This window comes from Aquarana catesbeiana, linkage group LG13 (assembly GCF_042186555.1).
Source record: "Aquarana catesbeiana isolate 2022-GZ linkage group LG13, ASM4218655v1, whole genome shotgun sequence".
Taxonomy (NCBI): domain Eukaryota; kingdom Metazoa; phylum Chordata; class Amphibia; order Anura; family Ranidae; genus Aquarana; species Aquarana catesbeiana.
The window spans coordinates 227,094,352-227,118,149 of NC_133336.1; the positions used below are offsets into that span (position 1 = coordinate 227,094,352).

Sequence of the window (23,798 nt, forward strand, 5' to 3'; positions counted from 1 at the left end):
ACTGATTTTTTTTTTTCATTTTCTTTTTTTTCAATTGTTAGCGCAAAAAATAAAATTCATATGGGTACAGTGTTGCATGACTGAGTAATTATCATTCAAAGCTGAAAATTGGCCTGGGCAGGAAGGGGGAGAAAGTGCCCGGTATTGAGGTGGTTAATGTGTGTTAAAGTCAAAGCAAGTGTAAATGAGCCCTTAGTAATTCAATACATCTGTGTTTAGTTAAAGGGGTTGTAAAGTTATTTTTTCTTTTTTTTAAAATAACAAACATGTTATACTTACCTTCACTGTGCAGCTCATTCTGCACAGAGTGGCCCCGAACCTGGTCTTCTGGGGTCCCTCGGCGGCTGTTTCAGCTCCTCCCCGCAAGCATTTACCACCTTAATGCGAGGGCTCGCATGGTGGTGAGTGCTTGCGGGCGCGCTCCCGTGATACAGCCGGCGGCTATAGCCGCTCGCTGTATCACTCGGCCCCGCCCCCCGGCGCGCCGCGTCATCGGATGTGATTGACAGCAGGGCGAGCCAATGGCTGCGCTGCTTTCAATCCATCCACTGCAGCCAATCAGCGACCAGGCTGAGCTGCAATGAAGATGACGAGGACGCGCAGCGAAGATTCGAGGCGTCAGGTAAGTAAAACGGGGGGCCTGGGGGCGGCGGTACTGTCAAAAGTTTTTTCACCTTAATGCATAGAATGCATTAAGGTGAAAAAATTTTTACCTTTACAACCCCTTTAAATTCTGGTGAGAGTAGTTATGTAAATGGTTTTATTTTATTTTTTTTTTGGTTTTATTTATTCAGGGTTTCCCTTCACTCATAATTTGCTATAGGTAATTTAGAAATATTATTTTCTTACATCTGTGTTTAGGACATTCTGAGATTTTAATTCTACCAGGACAGCATGAGGATCCAGGTTCTCCAGGATGTAGGTTAGATCATCTTTGCAATACTCATATATTCTCCTCAGTGATGGATCATCATACGCAGACAGCTCATGGCAGAACTCAAAGTCTAGAAAAAAAACACAGAAATACAATTTTATAAATGATGTGAATTAATGTCCAACATGGATTGTTATCTCACTGGATGAATCCTCTACAATTGGGGAAAGGAGCCCTGGAGGTGAAAAACACTATAAGGACCAATTCACACTGGCCCGACATATGCTCCGACTTCAAGAGCACAAGTCGCATGACATGTCTATATCCATAATTCCCTATGAGAGCCATCTTAACTGGTCTGACTTGTGTCGGCCCGGCTTTGAAAAAGGTTGATGCACTACTTTTGTCCAACTTGAGCATGATTTCAGCCCACTGATTTGAATGTAAGTCGCATCCAAGTCGGATCATTATCTTAACTGATCCCATTTGTGGCATGCGACTTGTGCTCTGGGTATCTTGAAGGGGAACCCCACGCCAAAATTTTGAAAAAAAACAGTGTGGGGTCCTTCCCAAGACCACACCGGACCCTTCAGTCCTGTATAGATTTTGAGGGGAAACCCCATACCAAAAACATTTACAGCGTGGGGTCCCCCTACAAAATCCATACCAGACCCTTATCCGAGCATTCAGGCCAGGAGGTCAGAAAAGGGGGGGCGAGTGAGCGTTCTTTTTTTTCTTTATAAATTTGGCATGAGGTTTCCTCCATACCAAGAAGCAAAGGCATTTGTCATGGTTATGCAATAGAAATTTTGATGGACAGCGTTGACTGTCATCCTGTTGAGTTTGTCTGTCAGCTTACCTGTCTCCATGTGTTCATCTCTAGAGACCAGCTGACCCTCACCTGACTGCTTTTATCATCTCTCCTCTAGCATGGCTCCACCCCAGTTCCTATCAGGGAACCCTATATTAACCTGTGCACTGCAAGCCAGCAGTGCTGATCAACCATTGTGTGTTAGCTTTCGTGTGTACTTGCTGTGTTTCCTACATCTGATTCCAGTTACTGACTTTGGCCTGTTCTTGACTTTCCCTTTCTGCTTGAGACCCTGACCTATGGCGTGTTATGTTTATCCTTGTCTGCTAGTTGCCCTGACATTTGGCTTATTCCTTACTTTCCTTGTTGTTCCAGCCTGCTGCCTCCTTCCTCTTCTCCTGTAGTCTACCGTCAGCGTGAGCTGTAAGACTCTGGGGGCCGCAACCTGGAGCCAGACTGCAGCTCAGTTCATCCTCACCACTAGGGGCTCTCGTGAACACCTGCTGGCTCTTAGACTCCGCGCCCTGGGGAATCTATGCTCTAGCTCCCAGTGGGATCTGTGTTAGTGATCCAGTAGACCTGCTTCCTGAACCCCCAGGGTTCAATCTGCAGCAGTCAGTCCTAGGGTCCACTACCTAGCGGTGCACTTCCGACTCCTACGGAGTGCATCTGTCACCTAGCCACAAGGTGACCTCACAGTTTGATCAGCCATGGACCCGGCTGATGTGCCGCTACCCGCAGATAATTCGTTGCAGGGCTTAGTTCGCAGACTTGAGACCCAGGAATCGCATCAGACCCAGGTGATGCGATTCCTTCAGGATTTGGCAGCCCGTTTTGAACAGGTTCAGGCCTCATTAGGACCCCCGGTTCAACAACCTCAACTGTTATCTGCTGCTATTGCACCAGTCGCAGCCACACATTCATTACAACTGCCAGCTCCGGCCCGTTTCTCTGGGGACTTCAAGGCTTGCAGGGGGTTCCTTAGCCAGTGCACAATTCATTTTGAACTTCAGCCCCAAAACTTCCTGTCCGATCGGGCAAAAGTAGCCTATATTATATCCCTCCTGTCCGGCGAGGTGCTAGCTTGGGCTGCCCCTCTGTGGGGACTGAATGATCCAGTTGTTTCTAGCCAGTCTGATTTCTTAAAACTTTTTCGGAATATCTTCGAGGAACCGGGTCATGTCTCCTCAGCGGCTAGCGCTCTTTTACGTCTCCGTTAAGAGTCTGCTTCTGTGGGACAGTATGCTCTTCAGTTCTGTATCCTCACAGCTGAATTAAGCTGGAATAATGAGGCACTAGTTGCAACCTTTTTAATGGCCTCTCTGATAGAGTGAAGGATGAATTAGCAGGAAGATCCCTTCCTGCTGATCTGGACGGTGTCATCACCTTGTAGATCGATATTCGCTTTCAGGAGAGGGCCCTGGAAAAAAGACACCAGCACTCCCCGTTCCTTAGGCAGCCTGAGCCCCCAGTCCCTTCTCTTCGACCCGAGGAGCACCCCCTGCCCACTGAGGAACCTATGCAGCTGGGCTGGACCAAGTTGTCTCCCGAAGAACACGCTAGGTGCAGAACTCTAGGTCTGTGCCTCTATTGTGGGGCCAAAGGTCATTTTTGTGCACTTGTTCTCTTCGTCCAGAAAAACGCTCGGGGCTAATACATCTGGAAGGTGGAGTATTAGACCCTGAAATATCACCTTCATCTTCTTCTTTCTGTGTTCCTTCATGTCGGCGCTTTCTCTCATTCGGTCTCGGCACATCTGGATTCTGGAGCCACTGGCAATTTCATGGATTGGGAAAACTGCATCTTCCATGAGACTTACCCTTTTGCCCCTTTCAACGCCATTGATGGTCTTGGCAATTGATGACACTGTTCTCCCAGGGGGTCCTATCCGCTTCCAGACCCTCCCTGTTAAGATGTTGGTAGGGACAGTCCATCAGGAGTGGATATCCTTCCTTGTCTTACCTAAAGCTTCATCTCCTATCATATTAGGTCTTCCTTGTTTACAGTTCCATTCTCCACACATTGACTGGACTGCTGGACGGATCTTGGCTTGGAGTTCCTCCTGTTCCTCTTCCTGCCTACTCAAGGTTACCCCAAAAGAGAAACTTCCTGTTGCCACCATCCCAGTATCTTCTGCTCTTTCTGCTGCATATAGCGATTTCTGGAATGTCTCCTGCAATAGTTGGGCAGAGGCACTCTCTGGGTCATGTAACACTCTGGATGAGGAGCCCACCTGTGAACTTCAGCCGATCATTCACTCCAGTTTGCATGGTAATTTACTTTTGCCTGTTCCTGGACCCTCTTGGACACACACCCAGGCTGATTCGTCCACCAGTTCCACAGTTGCTACACCCTGTGATGCAATTCTAGTGGTCACTGCACCTGGCAATGCTGTTCAGTCGGCCTCTGCACTAGTTCAGCCTTTGCCCAGTGAAGCTATCCAGCTTGACTTCTGTGACACAACACTTTCTAACCAACCTGGTCTCAGGCATCCACTGACTTCTGTCCAGTCTAATGATCATGTGCCAGATGTCTAGCTCATCTTTAAGGGTCTGGGGGACCCTGTTCAGACTCCTGATGGTCTTCTTATGCCTTTATCCATTCCTAAGAAGCCTTTAGCCCTCAATAAGTCCTCTCGTCCTCTCCCTACCTCCGTTTCGGTCTCTGAGGATAATCTTAAGTACAAGGTTAGTCAAGTTCTGGATTCCCAGCGCCGTAGAGGCATTCTTCAGTACCTCGTACATTGGGAAGGGTTTGGTCTTGAGGAGAAGTCTTGGATCACTGCATCTGAGATCTTTGTGCCTTGTCTGTTGAGGAGGTCTCATCTGGAGTTTCCCTTTAAACCAGGGCCCAGGTGGGGGAGGGGGAGGCCTCATAAGAGGGTGGGTACTATCATGGTTATGCAATAGAGTTTGTCTCTCAGCTTACCTGTCTCCATGTGTTCATCTCTAGAGACCAGCTGACCCTCATCTGACTGCTTTTATCATCTCTCCTCTAGCATGGTTCCACCCCAGCTCCTATCAGGGAACCCTATATTAACCTGTGCACTGCAAGCCAGCAGTGCTGATCAACCATTGTGTGTTAGCTTTGGTGTGTACTTGCTGTGTTTCTAACGTCTGATTCCAGTTACCGACTTTGGCCTGTTTTCGACTTTCCCTGTCTGCTTGTGACCCTGACCTTTGGAGTGTTATGTTTATTCTTGTCTGCTAGTCGCCCTGACATTTGGCTTGTTCCTTACTTTCCTTGTTGTTCCAGCCTGCTGCCTCCTTCCTTTTCTCCTGTAGTCTACCATGAGCGTGAGCGGTGAGACCCTGGGGGCCGCGACCTGGAGCCAGACTGCAGCTCAGTCCATCCTCACCACTAGGGGCTCTGGTGAACACCTGCTGGCTCTTAGACTCCACACACTGGGGAATCTATGCTCTAGCTCCCAGTGGGATCTGTGTTAGTGATCCAGTAGACCTGCTTCCTGAACCTCCGAGGGTTCAATCCGCAGCAGTCAGTCCCAGGGTCCACTACCTAGTGGTGCACTTCCGACTCCTACAGAGTGCATCTGTCACCTAGCCTCAAGGTAACCTGACAGAATTGTTTTGATTGCTCAAAGGACAAGTTGCAATCATCTCAAAGTCAGATCAAAGTCATATCCCGTTCATTGAAGTCATATGGAAGTCGGAAATGAAGTGAGGCTTCTGTGTCGGAGCAGTGTGAACCCGACCTAAGGGTCCATGCACAATGGGCATAAAAATCGCTGCTTCTAAAGGGAGTTTTGTGTTTTGCATGTAGAAGCAGCTCAGTGTTATCCTATGTGTCCATACACATTAAGACGATTAGAAGCATATTTTAAGCTCAGCAAAAAGGCAGGAAAAAACCTTCTGGTTTGCGTTTTTGATTGGAACTTTCTGGCAGAAAGAAACGCTAAACATTCCTTAATTCGCCTAAAATGTATTTAAAATTGCTTATATATGGGTGTTTTTTTTTTTCCAAGGGAACTGGCCTTTTTATGACAGACTCAATGCAGCATACGTATGGGTTAACCCCACCTCCTCCCCAATCTTATAGGACCCCACTCCCATACATTTTTACTCAGAGCCAGAGGCCGCATTCCTTTTTTGTCCTCCTCCTAGGATCAAATGCTTGAAATCTTACCTTTTCCGTGGATAATTGTCCACAATCAAGGCCTGGAGCTTTGGCATGCAAGCTATGTTTCAGAAGGTGTGTGGAGGTGTGTCTTGGATGCAGTGCCATGAAGAGCTAAAGCTGGCCATTGGCAGGCAAGCTGCAGTCTGGCTGGATAGCACAGCTATTAGCGGGTGGCCATAAACACCATGAACATATGCAGCAGTATCTTCCTGGCTCCAGGTGCGGTACATGGTGATGTATTCTTTTTATATTTTCCATGGCAGCAGTTCTTTGTGTATTGTATGTTTTTCCTGGCTCTAGTGTTTTACAGCTTATGGCAGCTGGAGCGCATCTGCATTCCAAGCCCCCGCTCTCTCTTCTGGCATCCATGGGTTACTCCTGCCCAGGGACTCAATGCATGCACGCTGTGGGCAGCAGTGGCATCATTACGGTGGGGAAATTTAGTTTAAGTTTGCAGCAGTTTTCCTAAACGCTGTGTGCAATCATCACAGGTATATGCTCTGCATTAACACCCTTGTGTGCTGCCAGGTGTGTGATACTGCTATGGCTCTATCACCTGTGCAGGCTGACTGTGCAGTTCCACACTATGGATGCGCCACCACCCCTCCTTGTGGCCAGCCCTTTCAAAGCAAGTATGAGAGGATGTGTTTAACTCTTTCCTTTCCTCACTTGCCTGGGCACTCTTTTGGGTTTTAACCCTTTCCTTTCTACCCTATTTTGTTTTTGAGAGTCTTTTCGGGTCAGATCTCCAATACACTGCACAAGATGATAGACTTCATTAGGTCACAGGATCAACATTCTTCTTCCATATCTAGATGCCATAGGTCATCATCAAGGTCCAGGCATCACAGGAGAAGCTCTGAATACTCCTCTAGGCACCGCACCCACTGCCATGTCAGCGGCTCTTAGGAAGGAGCCTGCTGGGGATGTGGGACTCAGGTCTCAATGGGGAAGTCTCTGTGTGAGCCATTCTATGTGTAGACTGTTGGAGAAGGAGATGGTGATAACCAGCAAATTGAATCTCTGGTGAGGCGGGTGGTGCAGGAATAACTTAAGGAGTAAGGTATAAGCCACATGCAAGGTTCGACAGCCATTATGGCATGTTCTCTAAGGACAGCCAGGAAGAACTGGAACTGTCCCAACCAAGCCAGCCATCCATGAAGACCTAAGACAGTGAGGCAAAGGGAAATGAGATTCACTTTGCCCTTGTAAAGCCTTTGGTCAAGGCTATTAAGAGGACATTAAAATGGGTAAATGTTCTAATTTCCAATTCCCAATGGAATTAAGGGACATCATTTTGGATGAGTGGAGCAAGGTCGCTAGATAGACCTCCCTTCTGAGCAAGATAGCCATGCTCTATCCATTCAGGGATAAGGATGTGAAGCATCTAAAGGCTGCCTCTCTAGTTGAGGCCTGGATGAGGCTAGCAAGGTATGTCACTTTTCCTTTGGAGAATGCAGTGAATGACCTATAAGTCGGCCTTGGCTCTAGAGGCCATGTTTAAAGCAATGAAAATGTGGAAGGAGAATGTGGATGCAGTATTCAAGAGCATTTACAGATGAAGCGGCCAGAAACTCGGTAGTTCAGGAGCCGAGGCAGGCCTTGGTTTTCCATTGTGAGGCTTCAATTGACATCATCCGCATAGTGGTGCGGGATATGCGTTTGCCAGTTACTGCAAAGTGAGCGCTATGGCTGTGGCCTTGGCTTGCTGATTCCGCTTCCATCAGGCAAGGTGTAAGATCCCTTTTAAGGGACCGTCATCTTTTGGCAACAAGCTGGCTGGCACCATAGCCCAAGCCACAAGTGGCAAGTCGGGGGTTTTTGCCTCAGGACCAATACCTGCTAGGCTGGAAGAGGATACAATCTAGAAGACAAAGTTCAGAGCGTGTGAGGGTCACACACTTTTACAGATCAGGTTGGGATTTTAGGAAGAGCTGGTGAAGAGGCCAGATATCCCTTCAGAAGTCTGCTAAAGACTCGACCTCGGGTAGCCCAAGAAGCTACTGAGTTTAGACCTCAATCTCTGACTATTAGACTGTCAAAGCAATCTCTTCAGGACATGCATGGTCCTTCAGAAGTTATCCTCATCTTAGATTTGTTTTCATGGATCTAACTCCAAGGTAAAGAAGCATATACTCTTCTATTATGTAAAGTCACTGGTGTCACAAAGTGCTGCTGTGCCAGTTCCAGAATGCAAGAGATTTCAGGGCACGTACTCACCGGCTTTATGGTCATGAAGAAGAACACCTTGTGGAGGCCTGTTATAGACCTCACGCACCTAAAACAATTGTCATCAAAAAGGAGATGGAGACATTGTCCCCAATTCATAGGGGGTCCAACCAGGTGACTGGCTCATTTCTATAGACCTAAAGATGCTTACTTTCATGTGCCCATTGTAGAAGACTTTCGTAAGTTCCTTTGGTTCACTGTAGGTCAAGACCATCTCCAGCACTTTTGTCTACCATTTGGGCTTTTAACATCACCTTGCGTGTTTCTTGAAGTCTTATTGGCTGTTATAGTCTTTATCAGAACAAGGGGCATATATATGCCTGCATCATTACTTGGATGACCTTCTACTTTCCCAAGACAGAAGGCACAGAGCTCAGGTCTTTTTCAATGCTCCTCAAATTTGTCTGGCTGCTGAATATAGAAAAGAGACACCTGGAGCCCACTCAGTCTCTTTTTTACCTTGGGTCTCAGTTCAATATGCCCTTCCCAAACTGTGTCCACTCCCCCAGGCCAGCAACACAACTATCACCTGCTTTTTTATCTTCCATCTGCTCTGGCAGACAGACTGGCTGCCACAACACTGGGGAAATTTGAGATCTGGTTCAGAGCGGAGAAAGAGAAGATGGCGACTCAGACAGCAACGCCAGGAGCAACTGTTTGTGTATGCGCCACCCGCAATCGCAGACAGGCCATCACAGCACATGACCCCTATTCAACCAATCACAGGGTGCCCACTGCCCATCGCTGGGTCTGAACATGGCGGCCGGAGTGCAAAGAGTGACACAGTCAGTATAAATAATAAGGATTAGGATGGAGTGACACTGGCACGGGATGCGCCCCCCAGATGTTGTCTATTATCTATCTATCTATCTATCTATCTATCTATCTATCTATCTATCTATCTATCTATCTATCTATCTATCTATCTATCTATCTATAGACTAGTGAAAGCCAGAGACCCAAGTCTGAGGATCAGAGCAGTGAGGGGCTGCTTTCTAGATAGGCACTGTGTGCGTTGAAGCTGTGTGCTTCTAAGGAGACAGATGAGAGCCTGAAGTGGAAGGCCTGAGCAGCAACGAAGCTGAAAAGAGGTACAGTAGTCGTACGGGAACCCTGTTATATGGCCAAGAGGGCTGAAGTGTAAAGCCTAAGTGGCAGTACTGCTGAAGAGAGCCAGGAGGCTTGGCATTTTTCATTTGTTATTGTTTTTGGGAGAAGAACCCCTGTGTGGGCTACCAAGTGCATGTATGAACTTTCCTTTATTTTGTTCCTTTTAATAAAAGTGGGCTACCATGCCCATAAACTAAAGTTCCTGTTCACTGTGAACTTACTGAAAAGGCATCTACCACTGAGCTAGACATCCCCAATGTCACTATATATATATATATATTCGGTGGGAAGACCTGATTGCTAGCACTGAATCTAAGGCTGGGTGCGGTTCTCCTCTGTGATTTAAAATATATATATACTCTCAATTGGAAAAATATAGATTACTTTGCAGGAAATATTTAACACGTTAATAAATGGGTGAATGGATGTATTCAGTATTTGATGCTCCATAAAATTAGTCATATTTTCCTAAAACTGATCATATAAATAAAAGACAGACATTGACTGATCTGATGACTCTTACCTTTGAAGGCTGTTCTCGAGCTCCCCTCCATCTTTTTGCTCGGTCTTAGTTTTACATCTGAATCCCAGTCATGTCACGGAACACCTAGACACAAAGATGCATTGGGGGTTATTTACTTAACCACTTCAATACCAGGCACTTATACACCTTCCTGCCCAGGCCAATTTTCAGCTTTCTGCGCTGTCGCTGTTTAACCACTTCAATACCAGGCACTTAGACACCTTCCCGCCCAGCCCAATTTTCACCTTTCAGTGCTGTTGCAATTTGAATGACAATTGCGCGGCCATGCTACACTGTACCCAAACAATTTTTTTATCATTTTGTTCCCACAAATAGAGCTTTCTTTTGGTGGTATTTGATCACCTCTGCGGTTTTTATTTTTTGCGCAACAAATAAAAAAAGACCGAAAATTTCTAAAAAAAACAAGTTTTTCTTTGTTTCTGTTAAATTTTTTTGTAAATAAGTACGCTTTCTCCTTCAATAATGGGCACTGATATAGCTGCACTGATGGGCACTGATACGGCGGCACTGATGGGCACCGATGAGGTGGCACCAATGAGGTGGCACTGATGAGGTGGCACTAAAGGGCACTGATGATGGGCACTGATAGGCGGCACTGATGGGCACTGATAGGTGGCACTGATGGGCACTGATAGGTGGCACTGGTATGCGGCACTGATGGGCACTCATAGGTGGCACCGATGGGCACACATAGGCGGCACTGATGGGCAATCGTAGGTGGCATTGATTGGCATATATGGGTGGCACTGATGGGTACTTATGTGTGGCACTGATGTGTGGCACTGATGGGCACTGATAGGTGGGCACTGATGGGCACAAATAGGCACTGACAGGTGGCACCGATGGGCACTGACAGGTGTCACCGATGGGCAATGACAGGTGGCACAGATGGGCAATGACAGGTGGCACTGATATAGCATTGCTGGGCAGATCTGGTCATTGCTGGGCAGATCTTTGGCATAATAGTGCCAATCAGTGCCCATTTGTGGGCACTGATTGGCACAGATTGGGCACATGTGGATGGCCATGGGGTACATACCTGGCCATCCACGTTGCCCCTTCCCTGGTGGTCCTAGTGGCATCCCTGGTAGTCCAGTGGGGTGATCTGCGGGGGGGCTGCGCTGATAAACAATCAGCGCAGACCCCCCCTGCCAGGAGAGCCGCCGATCAGCTCTCCTCTTTTTTTTTTAACAAACAGGTGTGCTTTATTGTATCGCAAGGAAGAAGGTTACATAATACCTCTTGACATAATACAGAACACTACATGACAGATAAGCATGGGCAAACGCATAGCAGTGTCATACATGTGCAGGAGGTGAAACATCAGTACATGTCAACGTTCTAGACAAAATGATCACAGAGAAAAGTACCTCATGTATCCGGGGATTACCCCTCCCTCCCCCCCACATAATACATGAATCCACCGTGGCCCCCTAAGATGAGAGCCAAGGTGTCCACACCTTCTCAAATTTCCATGGACAACCTCGATTAATATATGTGATTCTGTACATAGGTATAACTGCCTCAATCTGTGCCTCCCAGGCCGACACTGTCGGGGGTGAGGGGTCTGTCCACTTCATCAGTATCTCCTTCTTGGCATAAAAAAGTAGAAGGGAAATAAGCAGTTTTAAGTGATAGGCTCTCTGTTCATTGTCATGAATCCCGAGAAGGGCCAACTCCGGAGTGATTGGTATGGATACTTGCAACCTGGAGTTTATCTCTGCAAATATTGCACACCAATATGTTGCTATCAATGGGCATTCCCAGAACATGTGGAAAAAAGTTCCAATTTGGCACTTACATTTGTTACACATAGGATCTCTGTCAGGGAATATGCGATGGAGTCTCTGTGGGGTGTAATAAGTCCTATGTATAAATTTGACCTGGATTAACTTATCCCTGGATGCAATCACCAGTCTAGGGCCATTATCTAGACATTCCTCCCAATCCTCTCTGTCTAATGATGGAATGTCGGTGTGCCAACTGTCCCATAATTTTGCTATTTTAGGAGAGTCCTTACCCAGGAGTACAGCATACAAGGTGGAAAGGGGCTTGGAGACATCTCCAGATGCCAACAGCTCCTCAATGGGATCTGCCTGAAGTAAAGGCGTCTGAGGAAACTGAGCCCGTGCCGCATGTCTTAGTTGAAAACATCTAAACCTCATCCCTCCGGGCAGCTGGAATTTATTCATTATTTCCGTGATAGAGAGCAATTCCCCTCTGGGCATAATTTGTTCTATGGTTGTGATGCCGAACCTGGCCCAAAGCTGTGGGTCAGGCACAGTCCGGAAGTGGTTAAGAGCTGGATTTCCCCATAACGGGTTCGCCGGTGATAACTGACCCGGAGAGAGGAATCTACGTCTTGCAGCCACCCACACCCTCCAAGTTGCCCGAGTGGGTTCAGGAACTCGCGTATACGCACCCGGACCTCGATAGGGAAAGTTACGTAGATCAGTAAGGGAGCCCAAATAGTTTGCCTCAAGGCAGACTGCTGCATTCATTTTAGAACCTTGAAACCACCAGTAAACCGACACCAACATAGCCGCCCAGTAGTAGACCTGAAAATTGGGGAGGGCTAATCCTCCAAAACAGGTAGGTAGCCACAAAGTGGAGCGCGCCAATCTGGGGTTCCCACCCCTCCAAATAAAGGTTCCCACCAGACCACCAACCTCCCCAAAAAATGAAGCAGGGACCCACACCGGGGAGTTTCTAAAAATATAATTGAATTTAGGAAGCATCATCATCTTAATGAGGCCGATGCGTCCCAATAAATTTAAGGGCAAGTCAGCCCAGGCCAAACACTTCGCACGCAACATATTCACGATGGGGCTCAAATTTTTACTTATAAAGTCTGATGGGTTTTTTGTGATCACTATCCCCAAATATTTAAATTCCGTCACCCACTGTAGTGGGGAGGATGATGGTCCAGAGGCAGCTGCGTCGTCCAGGGGGAACAGTACTGATTTGGTCCAGTTAATCTTTATACCAGATAACCCCCCAAAGTTGTCAAAGATTTTCAATGCCGCAAGAAGAGACGGGCCCGCATCATTTAGGTATAGAAGCGCGTCGTCCGCATACAGAGACAGCCGCTCTTCCAGCAGACCCACCCGCAAGCCCAGGACATCCGGAGCACTCCTGACTGAAATTGCCAGTGGCTCCAACGCCAGAGCGAACAGGCTGGGGGAGAGCGGGCAGCCCTGCCTCGTGCCGCGGAATAGATCAAAGGGCTCCGAGACCCAATTATTTGTACGGACCCTAGCTCTGGGGGCCTGATACAACAGTCGAATGCCATGTATAAACTTAGGGCCAAACCCAAATCTCTGTAATACCAGCCACAAATAGTTCCACTCCACAGAGTCAAACGCCTTTTCGGCGTCGAGTGAGGCTACAACTCTGGTCCCTGCATTGTCATGTGGAATAGTAAGATTAAGGAAGAGACGCCTCAGATTGATATCGGTTCCCTTGCCAGGCATAAATCCGGTCTGATCTATACCGATCAGGTCTTCTATGACGTGAGATAAGCGGATAGCCAGAACTTTCGCAAAGATCTTGGCATCTACATTGAGTAGCGATATTGGCCTGTACGAGGCACACTCTAGCGGATCCTTACCCGGCTTGGGAATCAACACAATTACTGCCTCGTTCATGGACTCTGGTAAAGATTCTAGGGCCATAAAATTAGATAATAGCGAGGTTAATTTAGGAGCTAAAATCTCGCTGAAGTTGGAATAGACTTCAGATGGTAGACCATCTGTCCCAGGAGCCTTCCCCCTCCTGAGATGTCCCATAGCGACCTGAATCTCCTCCAGCGAGATATCCTTCTCCAATTCTTCCCTGGCTTCAGCTGTTAAATTAGGGATGGACAATGAATCTAAAAACCTGGCCAGGTCTGAGTCAGACGCCTCAGACCTGGAGGAGTAGACCTCTCGGAAATATTCCCGAAAACGAGTGTTAATATCCTGAGGGGATGTGAGTAACTGGCCGGAACTGTCCCTGATGGAACCAATAGGGGTAGCTGGGATATTACCCTTAGCCAACCATGCAAGGAGTTTCCCATTTTTCCCCCCATGTTCAAACACTCTTTGGGCCGAAAAGAGTAGCGCTTTATTCGTTTGTGCCATCCTAGCTGTGGAGAGTCTGCATAAAGCCCGTTTCCACTCCCTATATCTGTCGTCTCCCGGGTCAGCGACAAAGTCAGCCTCCAGAATAGTCGCCCGTCTCTCAAGTTCCTCCAATTCATGAGCGGAGTCACGTTCAAGGCGAGCAATACTGATCATAAACTCCCCTCTAGCCCAAGCCTTAAAGGTGTCCCACAGCACGATCGGTGGGGCAGAATCCACATTATCCGTCCAAAAATTGCAAATGGCTGCTGTTAGGGGTTCTTGTAGTCGCTCGTCATCAGCCCAGAACTTGGACAGTCTCCAAAGTCGGGGGCCCGGGGGGGCAGTCAAAGTCAACGTCAGGCAGAGGGGCGTGTGGTCAGAGATTCCCCTGGGAAGCACAGAAATGTCTTTAACAAATTGCAAGGCAGGGCATGAGGCATATATCAGATCGATTCGAGATAGAGTTTTATGAGAAGCAGAGTGGCAAGTAAATACCTTTGAGGTCGGGTATATGTGTCTCCAGACATCAGTGAGGGCATAAAGATCAGCCCACTGTCTGAGGTCCGGAGTATCACGAGCCGACCGGTGCAACCTGTCTTGTTGCACCGAGGGGGCCATGTTAAAATCTCCCAGTAAATAAACAAGAGTTGTATCATATTGTACCACAGTTTGCATGATTTCATGAAGAACATTACCGTTAGCTGGAGGGGGAATATACAATCCGACTAATACCACAGTTTTGTCATATATGTTAGCATATAAAATTACGTATCTACCCTCCTTGTCCGTCCTGACTTCCAGAAGCCTAAACGGCACTGTCTTGTGTACTAGGACGCTGACCCCACGGGCATATGTGGAAAATGTGGAGTGGTAATGTAGGCCGACCCAAGTCTTATTAAGACAAATAGTTTTGGTGCCCTGCAGATGTGTCTCCTGGAGGATACAGATCTGCGGTTGGTGCTTTTGTAGGAACTTAAACACTAGGGATCTTTTCACTGCAGTATTAAGGCCTCGCACGTTCCATGAGATTACCTTAAGTTCAGCCATTAGGGGGTAGAATTGATAGGGGTACACGGATCACCCAGCCCGAGGGATCAGCGCCCGCACACTCAATTACATAAATTGTCATGTACACTCCAATGTCTAGAAACCTTCCCCGTGTCGACACTCCAAAGCACATGGAAAAGAAAACAAAAAAAAAAAACAAAAAGAAAATCTAAAGCACCTGAAACAACAAAATAGTGTTAACAAAAACAAACCTAGCATTAAACCCCGCCCCCCACCCCGCATCCCCCACCCCAACCTAGGAATGCCTTGTTCCCCAAACATCAACAAAGAAAAATTAAACCCCCAAGTTCAGGGAGCGTGAACCAGTGGGTGTAGACCCTTAGTGGAGAGGATTGTCCACGTAAGGTGACGAGAGACTCCGCTGCCATTCAGAGTAAGGAGAAAATTAGCGTTCCAACCAACAAAGGTTATTTCGAACCTTCCTATTTCGGACCATCGTGGGTGAGTAGATTTTTCTTCCTTCCTCCCCCTTCCCACAAAAATAAAATAGAATATGTTCCCTGTTTAGGATAAATGGGGAAGACCATTCCGTAGCCCATGAAGACAGGGTATGTCAAACTCCAGGCAGTCAATCTGGCAAGGTGCTGTCTCCTGCGGATAGCAGTTGATTGTCTCCCAGATGGAATTCCAGCCTTGGCATTCAAAATAAAGGGTGCATATCTCTTGCAAGTGAGGAAAGAGGAAGAAGTGAACCTGTAATACGTATAATGGACACTAGAGTCCGCCAGTGGCCCTCCTTCAGGGATTAGGGTCATCACTGACATCTGAGCCTCCAAGAAAGCCCAAAAGGACATTGAGTAGATTCAAACAGTGGCAAACTTGAGAGTAGGTATCACCTGGCATAGCCAGGGGCGCAACACTTATATTGTCCACCGACAGGGATTACAAAAGGCACAACGGGTGCAAAGTTAAGTCCCCTGTTGATATTTAAACAATCAGCGGCCAATATTCAGAGCAGAAGTGCAGAAAAGCATTTTGCAGCGTTTAACGATTAGGGGGCAATGATTCCAGCCATGTGTTAGCATCTCTGGGGGAGGTAAAAAATCTGGTGGTCTCTCCGTCTTGGACCCTCAATCGTGCTGGGAACAAAACGCTGTATCGTATGCCCTTAAGACGCATGGCTGCCTTCACCTGGTCAAAGGAGCGTCTGAGCCTTTGAGTTTCAACAGAGTAGTCAGGGAAGATAAGTAACTTGTTATTTTGATGGCGTATTTCTCCCTGCACTCTAGCAGCTCGTAGAACCTCATCCCTGTCACGGAAGTTCAGAAACTTTAGGATAAATGTGCGTGGCGGTGCTCCAGGAGGGCCCGGCTTGGGAGGGATCCGGTGAGCCCGTTCCACCGCATAGAAAGGTGAAAATTGAGCCCCTGGTAGGAGGGAACGCAGCAGGCCTTCAATAAACTCCGTCGGGCATTTCCCCTCAGCTCCCTCCGCCAGACCTACAATACGGAGGTTGTTCCTCCTATTACGGTTTTCCGCATCTTCGGATTTATATTCCAGTGCTCTAATTTTGGTTTGCAGGGCCCTTAAGTCTGCTCCATGAGACTCCACAGTGTCCTCCACTTGCCCCAGGCGTTGTTCCGCAACAGAAAGTCTGCCCCTAATTTTATCCATGTCCAGCCTTATTAGTCCAACATCTAATTGCACAGCATCTACCTTGGAGGTAAGGGTAGTAAGGGAGGCCTGGCAGTTTCCTATAGCAGCCAGGACATCAGCCAGGCCCGGCTGCGCAGAAGGGGACCGCTCCGGCTGTTCCGTCTGGGACGCCATGTCGCTACTGGTGCGCCTCCCGGACCCCACGCGACCCACACAGGCCGCCTCTGTCTCCACCAGATCGGGGGGAAATTTCAACTGCTTACCCCTTCCTCTGGCCGGCCGTGATGACCGGCGGTGCATGTGAAGAATCCGTCAGCTTAGAGATCTGCTGCTGATATTGCTCAAGGAATCCTCCACAAGTGAGTGCCAGGAGTGGATGTGGCCCCGGGTGCAGCAAAATGGCCGCTGCCCCAGAGACCAGGACAGGGCCTCAGATCCTCCAACCAGCAGCCCCAAAGTGCAAAAATGCTGCGGCAGTGCCCACAGGTAGTCCGGTGGCCAGGGCAGGCAACCAGGGGCCCCCAGGGAGCAGGCCGCGGCAGGGAGATGGATAGAAGCTGCCGCCGGGTGTAGCAAGATGGCCGCCGCTCCGGGCAGCAGGCCGGGGCCTCAGTCCCTCCAGCAGGCCGCTACAGGGTTTAAAGTTACCAGGTCAGTGACTACAGATGGTCCGGTGGCCAGGGCAGTTAAACAGAGGTCTCTGTGGAGCAGGATGTGGCCAGAAACTGTGTCAGGGCCGCCGCCGGGTGCAGCAAGATGGCCGCCGCTCCACGGACTAGGCCGAAGCCGCGGCCTGTCCTACAAGCAGTCCCCGGCCGGGGATATCCGGCGATCGCGGCCGCGGATGGCCCTCCAAAAGGCCAGATCACCTCGATGACCAGTCAGGTAACAGGATAGGCTTGCTGATCGCCGCCGATGGGTTAAGATCGCCCGGATTGCAGTAGGATTAAGTTATGGAAGCGGAGCTCCTTTTAAAAACGTCCTACCCCATCACTCTCCAGGCCACGCCCTGATCAGCTCTCCTCTACTTGCGTCTGTCAGACGCGAGTGAGGAAGAGCCGATCAACGGCTCTTCTTATTGACAGCGTGATCAGCCGTGATTGGACACGGCTGATCACGTGGTAAAGAGCCTCCGCCGGAGGCTTTTTACCAAGATCAGTGTAGCGGTGTGTCAGACTGACACACCGCTCCACCGATCGCCGCGATGCGCGCCCCCGGGGGCGCGCTGCGGCATGTTATCCTGCTGGACGTCATATGACGTCCAGTCAGGATAACAAAACCACTTCCCGGACGTCAATCCGCTATAGGGCGGGCGGGAAGTGGTTAAATGACAATTGCGCGGTCATGCTACACTGTACCCAAACAGAATTTTTATCATTTTGTTCCCACAAATAGAGCTTTCTTTTGGTGGTATTTGATCACCTCTGCGTTTTTTTTTTTTTTGTTTTTTTGCTAAACAAATAAAAAAGACCGAAAATTTTGAAAAAAAAAAAAAGTTTTGCTTTTGTTTCTGTTCTAAAATTTTGTAAATAAGTTTTCTCCTTCACTGATGGGCACTGATAAGGCGGCACTGACGGGCACTGATAGGGCAGCACCAATGAGCGGGTGCTGACGGGCACCGACGATGGGCACTGATATGCAGCACTGGTAGGCGGCACTGATATGCAGCACTGATGGGCATTGATAGGTGGCAGTGGTGGGCACTCATGGGTGGCACTGGAGGGCACTCATGGGTGGCACTGGTGGGCACTGATAGGCAATGCTGATGGGCACTGAAAGGCTGCAAAGATTGGCACTGATGGGCATTGATACGTGGCACTGATGGGCACTGATATGCGGGACTGATAGGCATCCCTGGTGGCAGTGGTAGGCATTGTGAGTGGACATTGATTGGCAGCTGCCTTGGCACAAATTTTGCGTTTCCCTTGGGGTCTAGGGGGCATCCCTGGTGGTCCAGTGTGGATGGCCATCCTGGTGGTCCTGGGCGGCATGATGGTGGTCCTGGGCGGGATCCGAGGGGGGCTGCGCAGACCCCCCCTGTCAGGATAGCCGCCGATCGGCTCTCCTCTACTCGCAACTGTCAGACGCGAGTGAGGAAAAGCCGATTACCGGCTCTTCCTGTTTACATCGTGATTAGACATGGCTGATCACGTGGTAAAGAGCCTCCACGGAGGCTCTTTACCGATATCGTGTAGCGGTGCGTCAGATTGACACACCGCACCACCGATCGCCGTGATGCACGCCCCCACGGGCACGCGGCGGCTATTATTCTGCAGGACATCATATGACGCGCAGTCAGGATAACTGAACCACCGTCCGGCCGTCATTCTGCTATAGGCCGGGTGGGAAGTGGTTAAGGAAAATCCACTTTGCACTACAAGTACACTTGGAAGTTCAGTCGCTGTAGATCTGAGGGGGACATAAATAAAAAAACGAATTTTTTGCTTACACTTGATTGGATGATAAAATCAGCAGAGCTTCCCCTCATTTCAGAGCTTCCCCTCAGATCTACAGCGATCTACAGTGATTGCACTTGTAGTGCAGATCGAGTTGCCACCTGATCCCTTTAAACCCGAACACATATGAATTACACAGGTTCTGAGGCTAATTAAATGCAGATAAGGCACCAAGTGAGTTTAATTATCACCTTAATCAGCCACAGAACCTGTGTAATTAATATGTGTTCGGGTTTAAAGGGATGAGGTGGCAACCATAAGTGCAGAGTGGATTTGCTCTTAGTAAATCAACCCCATTGTGACTAATGGTTACTATGTTGTCCAGATTCCCCAGATGTAAGATGTCTGAGGAATAATTTCCTGCTGCAGACTTATATCTTCATGGAACTTTACTATTTCCAAAACTAAAAACCATATGTTATCAAATGTATTTCTATATACCAGTGCAAGTACCCGAATCTGACCTGGTATTTTCCTCCTGCAGAAGTAGCCAATCTGTTAATGTGCTGACAAGGAGCATGCTGATTGGAGGAGAGAGCAGAGTGATGGGCTCATCACTGCTGCTTCTCATTTCACTGTCCAGTGAAGGTATTTTAATATGAAAAAGTGTGAGTGTGTGTGTGTGTGTGTGTTTATATATGTATACAACCATGAATGCCAACATGTATTGTGACATACTGAAGCAGAGCATTAACCCCTCTCTTCGGAGACTGGGCCGCAGGGCAATATTCCAACATAACAACCCCAAACACACCTCCAAGATGACCACTGTCTTGCTAAAGAAGCTGAGGGTAAATGTGATGGACTGGCCAAGCATGTCTCCAGACCTAAACCTTATTGATCATCTGTGGGGCATCCTCAAACGGAAGGTGGAGGAGCGCAAGGTCTCTAACATCCACCAGCTCTGTGATGTCATCATGGAGGAGGGGAAGAGGACTTCAGTGGTAACCTGTGAAGCTCTGGTGACCTCCATGCCCAAGAGGGTTAAGGCAGTGCTGGAAAATAATGGTGGCCACACAAAATATTGACACTTTGGGCCCAATTTGGACATTTTCACTTAGGGGTGTACTCACTTTTGTTGCCAGAGGTTTAGACATTAATGGCTGTGTGTTGAGTTATTTTGAGGGGACAGAAAATTTACACTGTTATACAAGCTGTACACTCACTACTTTACATTGTAGACAAGTGTCATTTCTTCAGTGTTGTCACATGAAAAGATAGAAGAAAAGATTTACAGAAATGTGAGGGGTGTACTTACTTTTGTGAGATAATGTATATATCAGGGTGGATAAAAATCAATGATTTAAAAAAATAAATAAAATGCAGTGTGTGGCGTATGGTCTGAGCACTGACAGGCTGACCCCCCACCCCTTCAACCTCTGCAGTAATGCTGGCAGCGCTCATATGTCTATTTCCCAAAGACAACCTCTGGATATGACGCTGATCACGTGACCTCAACTTCTCTGGTCGACTGTGGCGAGGCCCGTTCTGAGTGGAACCTGTCCTGCGAGATATTGTGTGTGTGTGTATGTATGTATGTATGTGTGTGTGTATATATATATATATATATATATATATATATATATATATAATGTTTGGGGTTCTAAGTAATTTTCTAGCAAAAAATGAAAAAATTTGATTTTTACATGTACGTGAGAAGTGTCAGAATTGGCCCGGCAGGGAAGTGGTTAATTGTTTTGTATATATATATATATATATATATATATATATATATATACACACACATACACTTTTTTGATTTAAATTAGATTTTTTTTATTTTTATCAAATTTATTTTAATAAAATGCTTTTGGAGTAAAAATCTATCTATTTAAAATGTTTTCTGTTTAAGATACAATAATCATTTAGTTTATTCAGCATGGAATGGAGCTTAGTTATGAAGTATGAGGCTGTATATTCTGTAATATTTACATTTTTAGTAAACTCATTCAATGAATCCAAGCTCTGCAAGCTGAGATAACATGTACTGCATTGATGAATTCACACAATTTCACATGAGATAAAACAAAATTCAGGAATATATATTTATCCCATTACAGCGGGAGAGAGCGTAAACAGAGGGAGAAGGCAGCGGAGAACACAGAGGAGAAGACCCAACAAGAGTGAGCAAAAGAGCGAGAAGATAGCGGAGAAGACCTGTCAGAAGACAGCGGACAGGGGGAGAAGACCCGGAGAGAGCTAGAAGACATCAGTGGAGGAGGCAGAAGAGCCGGAGGGGGGAGAAGAAGGCGGAAGAGGCTGCCTAATAAATTACTTTAAAAACATGTGTACTGTTTTATTTTTTGACACTTTTGTTAGGTGAATGGGTAGGGGTACAATGTACCCCATACTCATTCACATAGTGTGGGGGGGCAGGATCTGGGGGCCCCCTTGCTAAAGGGGGCTTTCAGATTCCAATAAGCCCCCCGCCCGCAGATGCCGACAACCAACGGCCAGTGTTGTCGGGAAGAGGCCCTTGTCCTCATCAACATGGAGACAAGGTGCTTTGGGGTGGGGGGCACAGGGCCTCCCCTGCCCCAAAGCACCCACCCTCCATGTTGAGGGCATGTGGCCTGGTACAGTTCAGGAGGGGGGGTGCTCACTCATCCCCACCCCCTTTCCTGACCTGCCAGGCTGTGTGCTCGGAAAAGGGTCTGGTGAGGATTTTGGGGGGACCAAAATAGCGTGTGAGGTTCCCCTTAAAATCCATATCAGACCGAAGGGCCTGGTATGCTCTTGGAGGGGGAACCCATGCAGTTTTTTTTTTTTTTTAATTGGCGTGGAGTTCCCCTTCAAGATCATCAGAGCACAAGTCGCATGCCAAAGTCGGATCAGTCAAGACGGCGATCCAACTTCAGTGATATTCAATGGGCTGAAGTAGGATCAAAGTCAGACCAAAGTAGTGCAGGGAGCATTTTCAAAGTCAGACCGACTTGTGTCGGACCAGTTAAGACGGCTCCCATAGGGAAACATTGATTTTCACACATCATGCGACATGAGCTCCCAATGTCAGAGCGTTTGTCGTACCAGTGTTAACCCGGGCTAAACAATAACATTCAAACGTATGTTAAATAGGAGTCAGTACACACCTACCATCATTTAAAGTGCCTCTGATTAAACTTAAATAAAGTTCAGCTGTTCTAGTAGGTCTATCCTGACATTTTCTAAGTCGCATCCTACAGCAAAAGCCAAGGTCCGCAGAGAGCTTCCAAAGCATCAGATGGATCTCATTGTTAAAAGGTATCAGTCAGGAGAAGGGTACAAAATAATTTCCAAGGCATTAGATATACCTTGGAACACAGTGAAGACAGTCATCAAGTGGAGAAAATATGGCACAAGAGTGACATTACCAAGAACTGGACGTCCCTCCAAAAATGATGAAAAAAATAGAAGAAAACTGGTCAGGGAGGCTGCCAAGAGGCCTACAGCAACATTAACCACTTGAGCCCCGGACCATTATGCTGCCTAAGGACCAGAGGTCTTTTTCCAATTTGGCACTGCGTCGCTTTAACTGCTAATTGCGCGGTCATGCAATGCTGTACCCAAACGAAATTTGCGTCCTTTTCTTCCCACAAATAGAGCTTTCTTTTGATGGTATTTGATCACCTCTGCGGTTTTTATTTTTTGCGCTATAAACGGAAAAAGACCGAAAATTTTGAAAAAAAATGATATTTTCTACTTTTTGTTATAAAAAAAATCCAATAAACTAAATTTTAGTCATACATTTAGGCCAAAATGTATTCGGCCACATGTCTTTGGTAAAAAAAATGTCAATAAGCGTATATTTATTGGTTTGCGCAAAAGTTATAGCGTCTACAAACTAGGGTACATTTTCTGGAATTTACACAGCTTTTAGTTTATGACTGCCTATGTCATTTCTTGAGGTGCTAAAATGGCAGGGCAGTACAAAACCCCCACAAATGACCCCATTTTGGAAAGTAGACACCCCAAGGAAATTGCTGAGAGGCATGTTGAACCCATTGAATATTTATTTTTTTTGTCCCAAGTGATTGAAAAATGACAAAAAAAAAAAAAAAAAAAATATTTACAAAAAGTTGTCACTAAATGATATATTGCTCACACAGGCCATGGGCCTATGTGGAATTGCACCCCAAAATACATTCAGCTGCTTCTCCTGAGTATGGGGATACCACATGTGTGGGACTTTTTGGGAGCCTAGCCGCGTACGGGGCCCCGAAAACCAATCACCGCCTTCAGGATTTCTAAGGGTGTAAATTTTTGCTTTCACTCTTCACTGCCTATCACAGTTTCGGAGGCCATGGAATGCCCAGGTGGCACAAAACCCCCCAAAATGACCCCATTTTGGAAAGTAGACACCCCAAGCTATTTGCTGAGAGGCATATTGAGTCCATGGAATATTTTATATTTTGACACAAGTTGCGGGAAAGTGACACTTTTTTTTTTTTTTTTTTTTTTTTTTTCATAAAGTTGTCACTAAATGATATATTGCTCACACAGGCCATGGGCATATGTGGAATTGCACCCCAAAATACATTTAGCTGCTTCTCCTGAGTATGGGGATACCACATGTGTGGGACTTTTTGGGAGCCTAGCCGCGTACGGGACCCCGAAAACCAATCACTGCCTTCAGGATTTCTAAGGGTGAAAATTTTTGATTTCACTCTTTACTGCCTATCACAGTTTCGGAGGCCATGGAATGCCCAGGTGGCATAAAACCCCCCCAAATGACCCCATTTTGGAAAGTAGACACCCCAAGCTATTTGCTGAGAGGCATGGTGAGTATTTTGCAGCTCTCATTTGTGTTTGAAAATGAAGAAAGACAAGAAAAAACATTTTTTTTTTTCTTTTTTCAATTTTCAAAACTTTGTGACAAAAAGTGAGGTCTGCA

General features: G+C 47.2%; 1 protein-coding gene across 1 annotated transcript in view; it reads right to left on the reverse strand.

The window, feature by feature from the left end:
* Nucleotides 1–23,798, reverse strand: part of LOC141116679 (NACHT, LRR and PYD domains-containing protein 12-like) — a 329,149-nt gene that overhangs the window by 252,580 nt on the left and 52,771 nt on the right. Inside the window, exons 2-3 of the mRNA XM_073609070.1 lie at nucleotides 9,685–9,768; nucleotides 850–1,004 (exon numbers count right to left, since the gene is read on the reverse strand). Coding sequence (XP_073465171.1) covers nucleotides 850–1,004; nucleotides 9,685–9,715 — 186 coding nt within the window. The 5' untranslated portion in view covers nucleotides 9,716–9,768. The remainder of the gene's footprint in view (nucleotides 1–849; nucleotides 1,005–9,684; nucleotides 9,769–23,798) is intronic.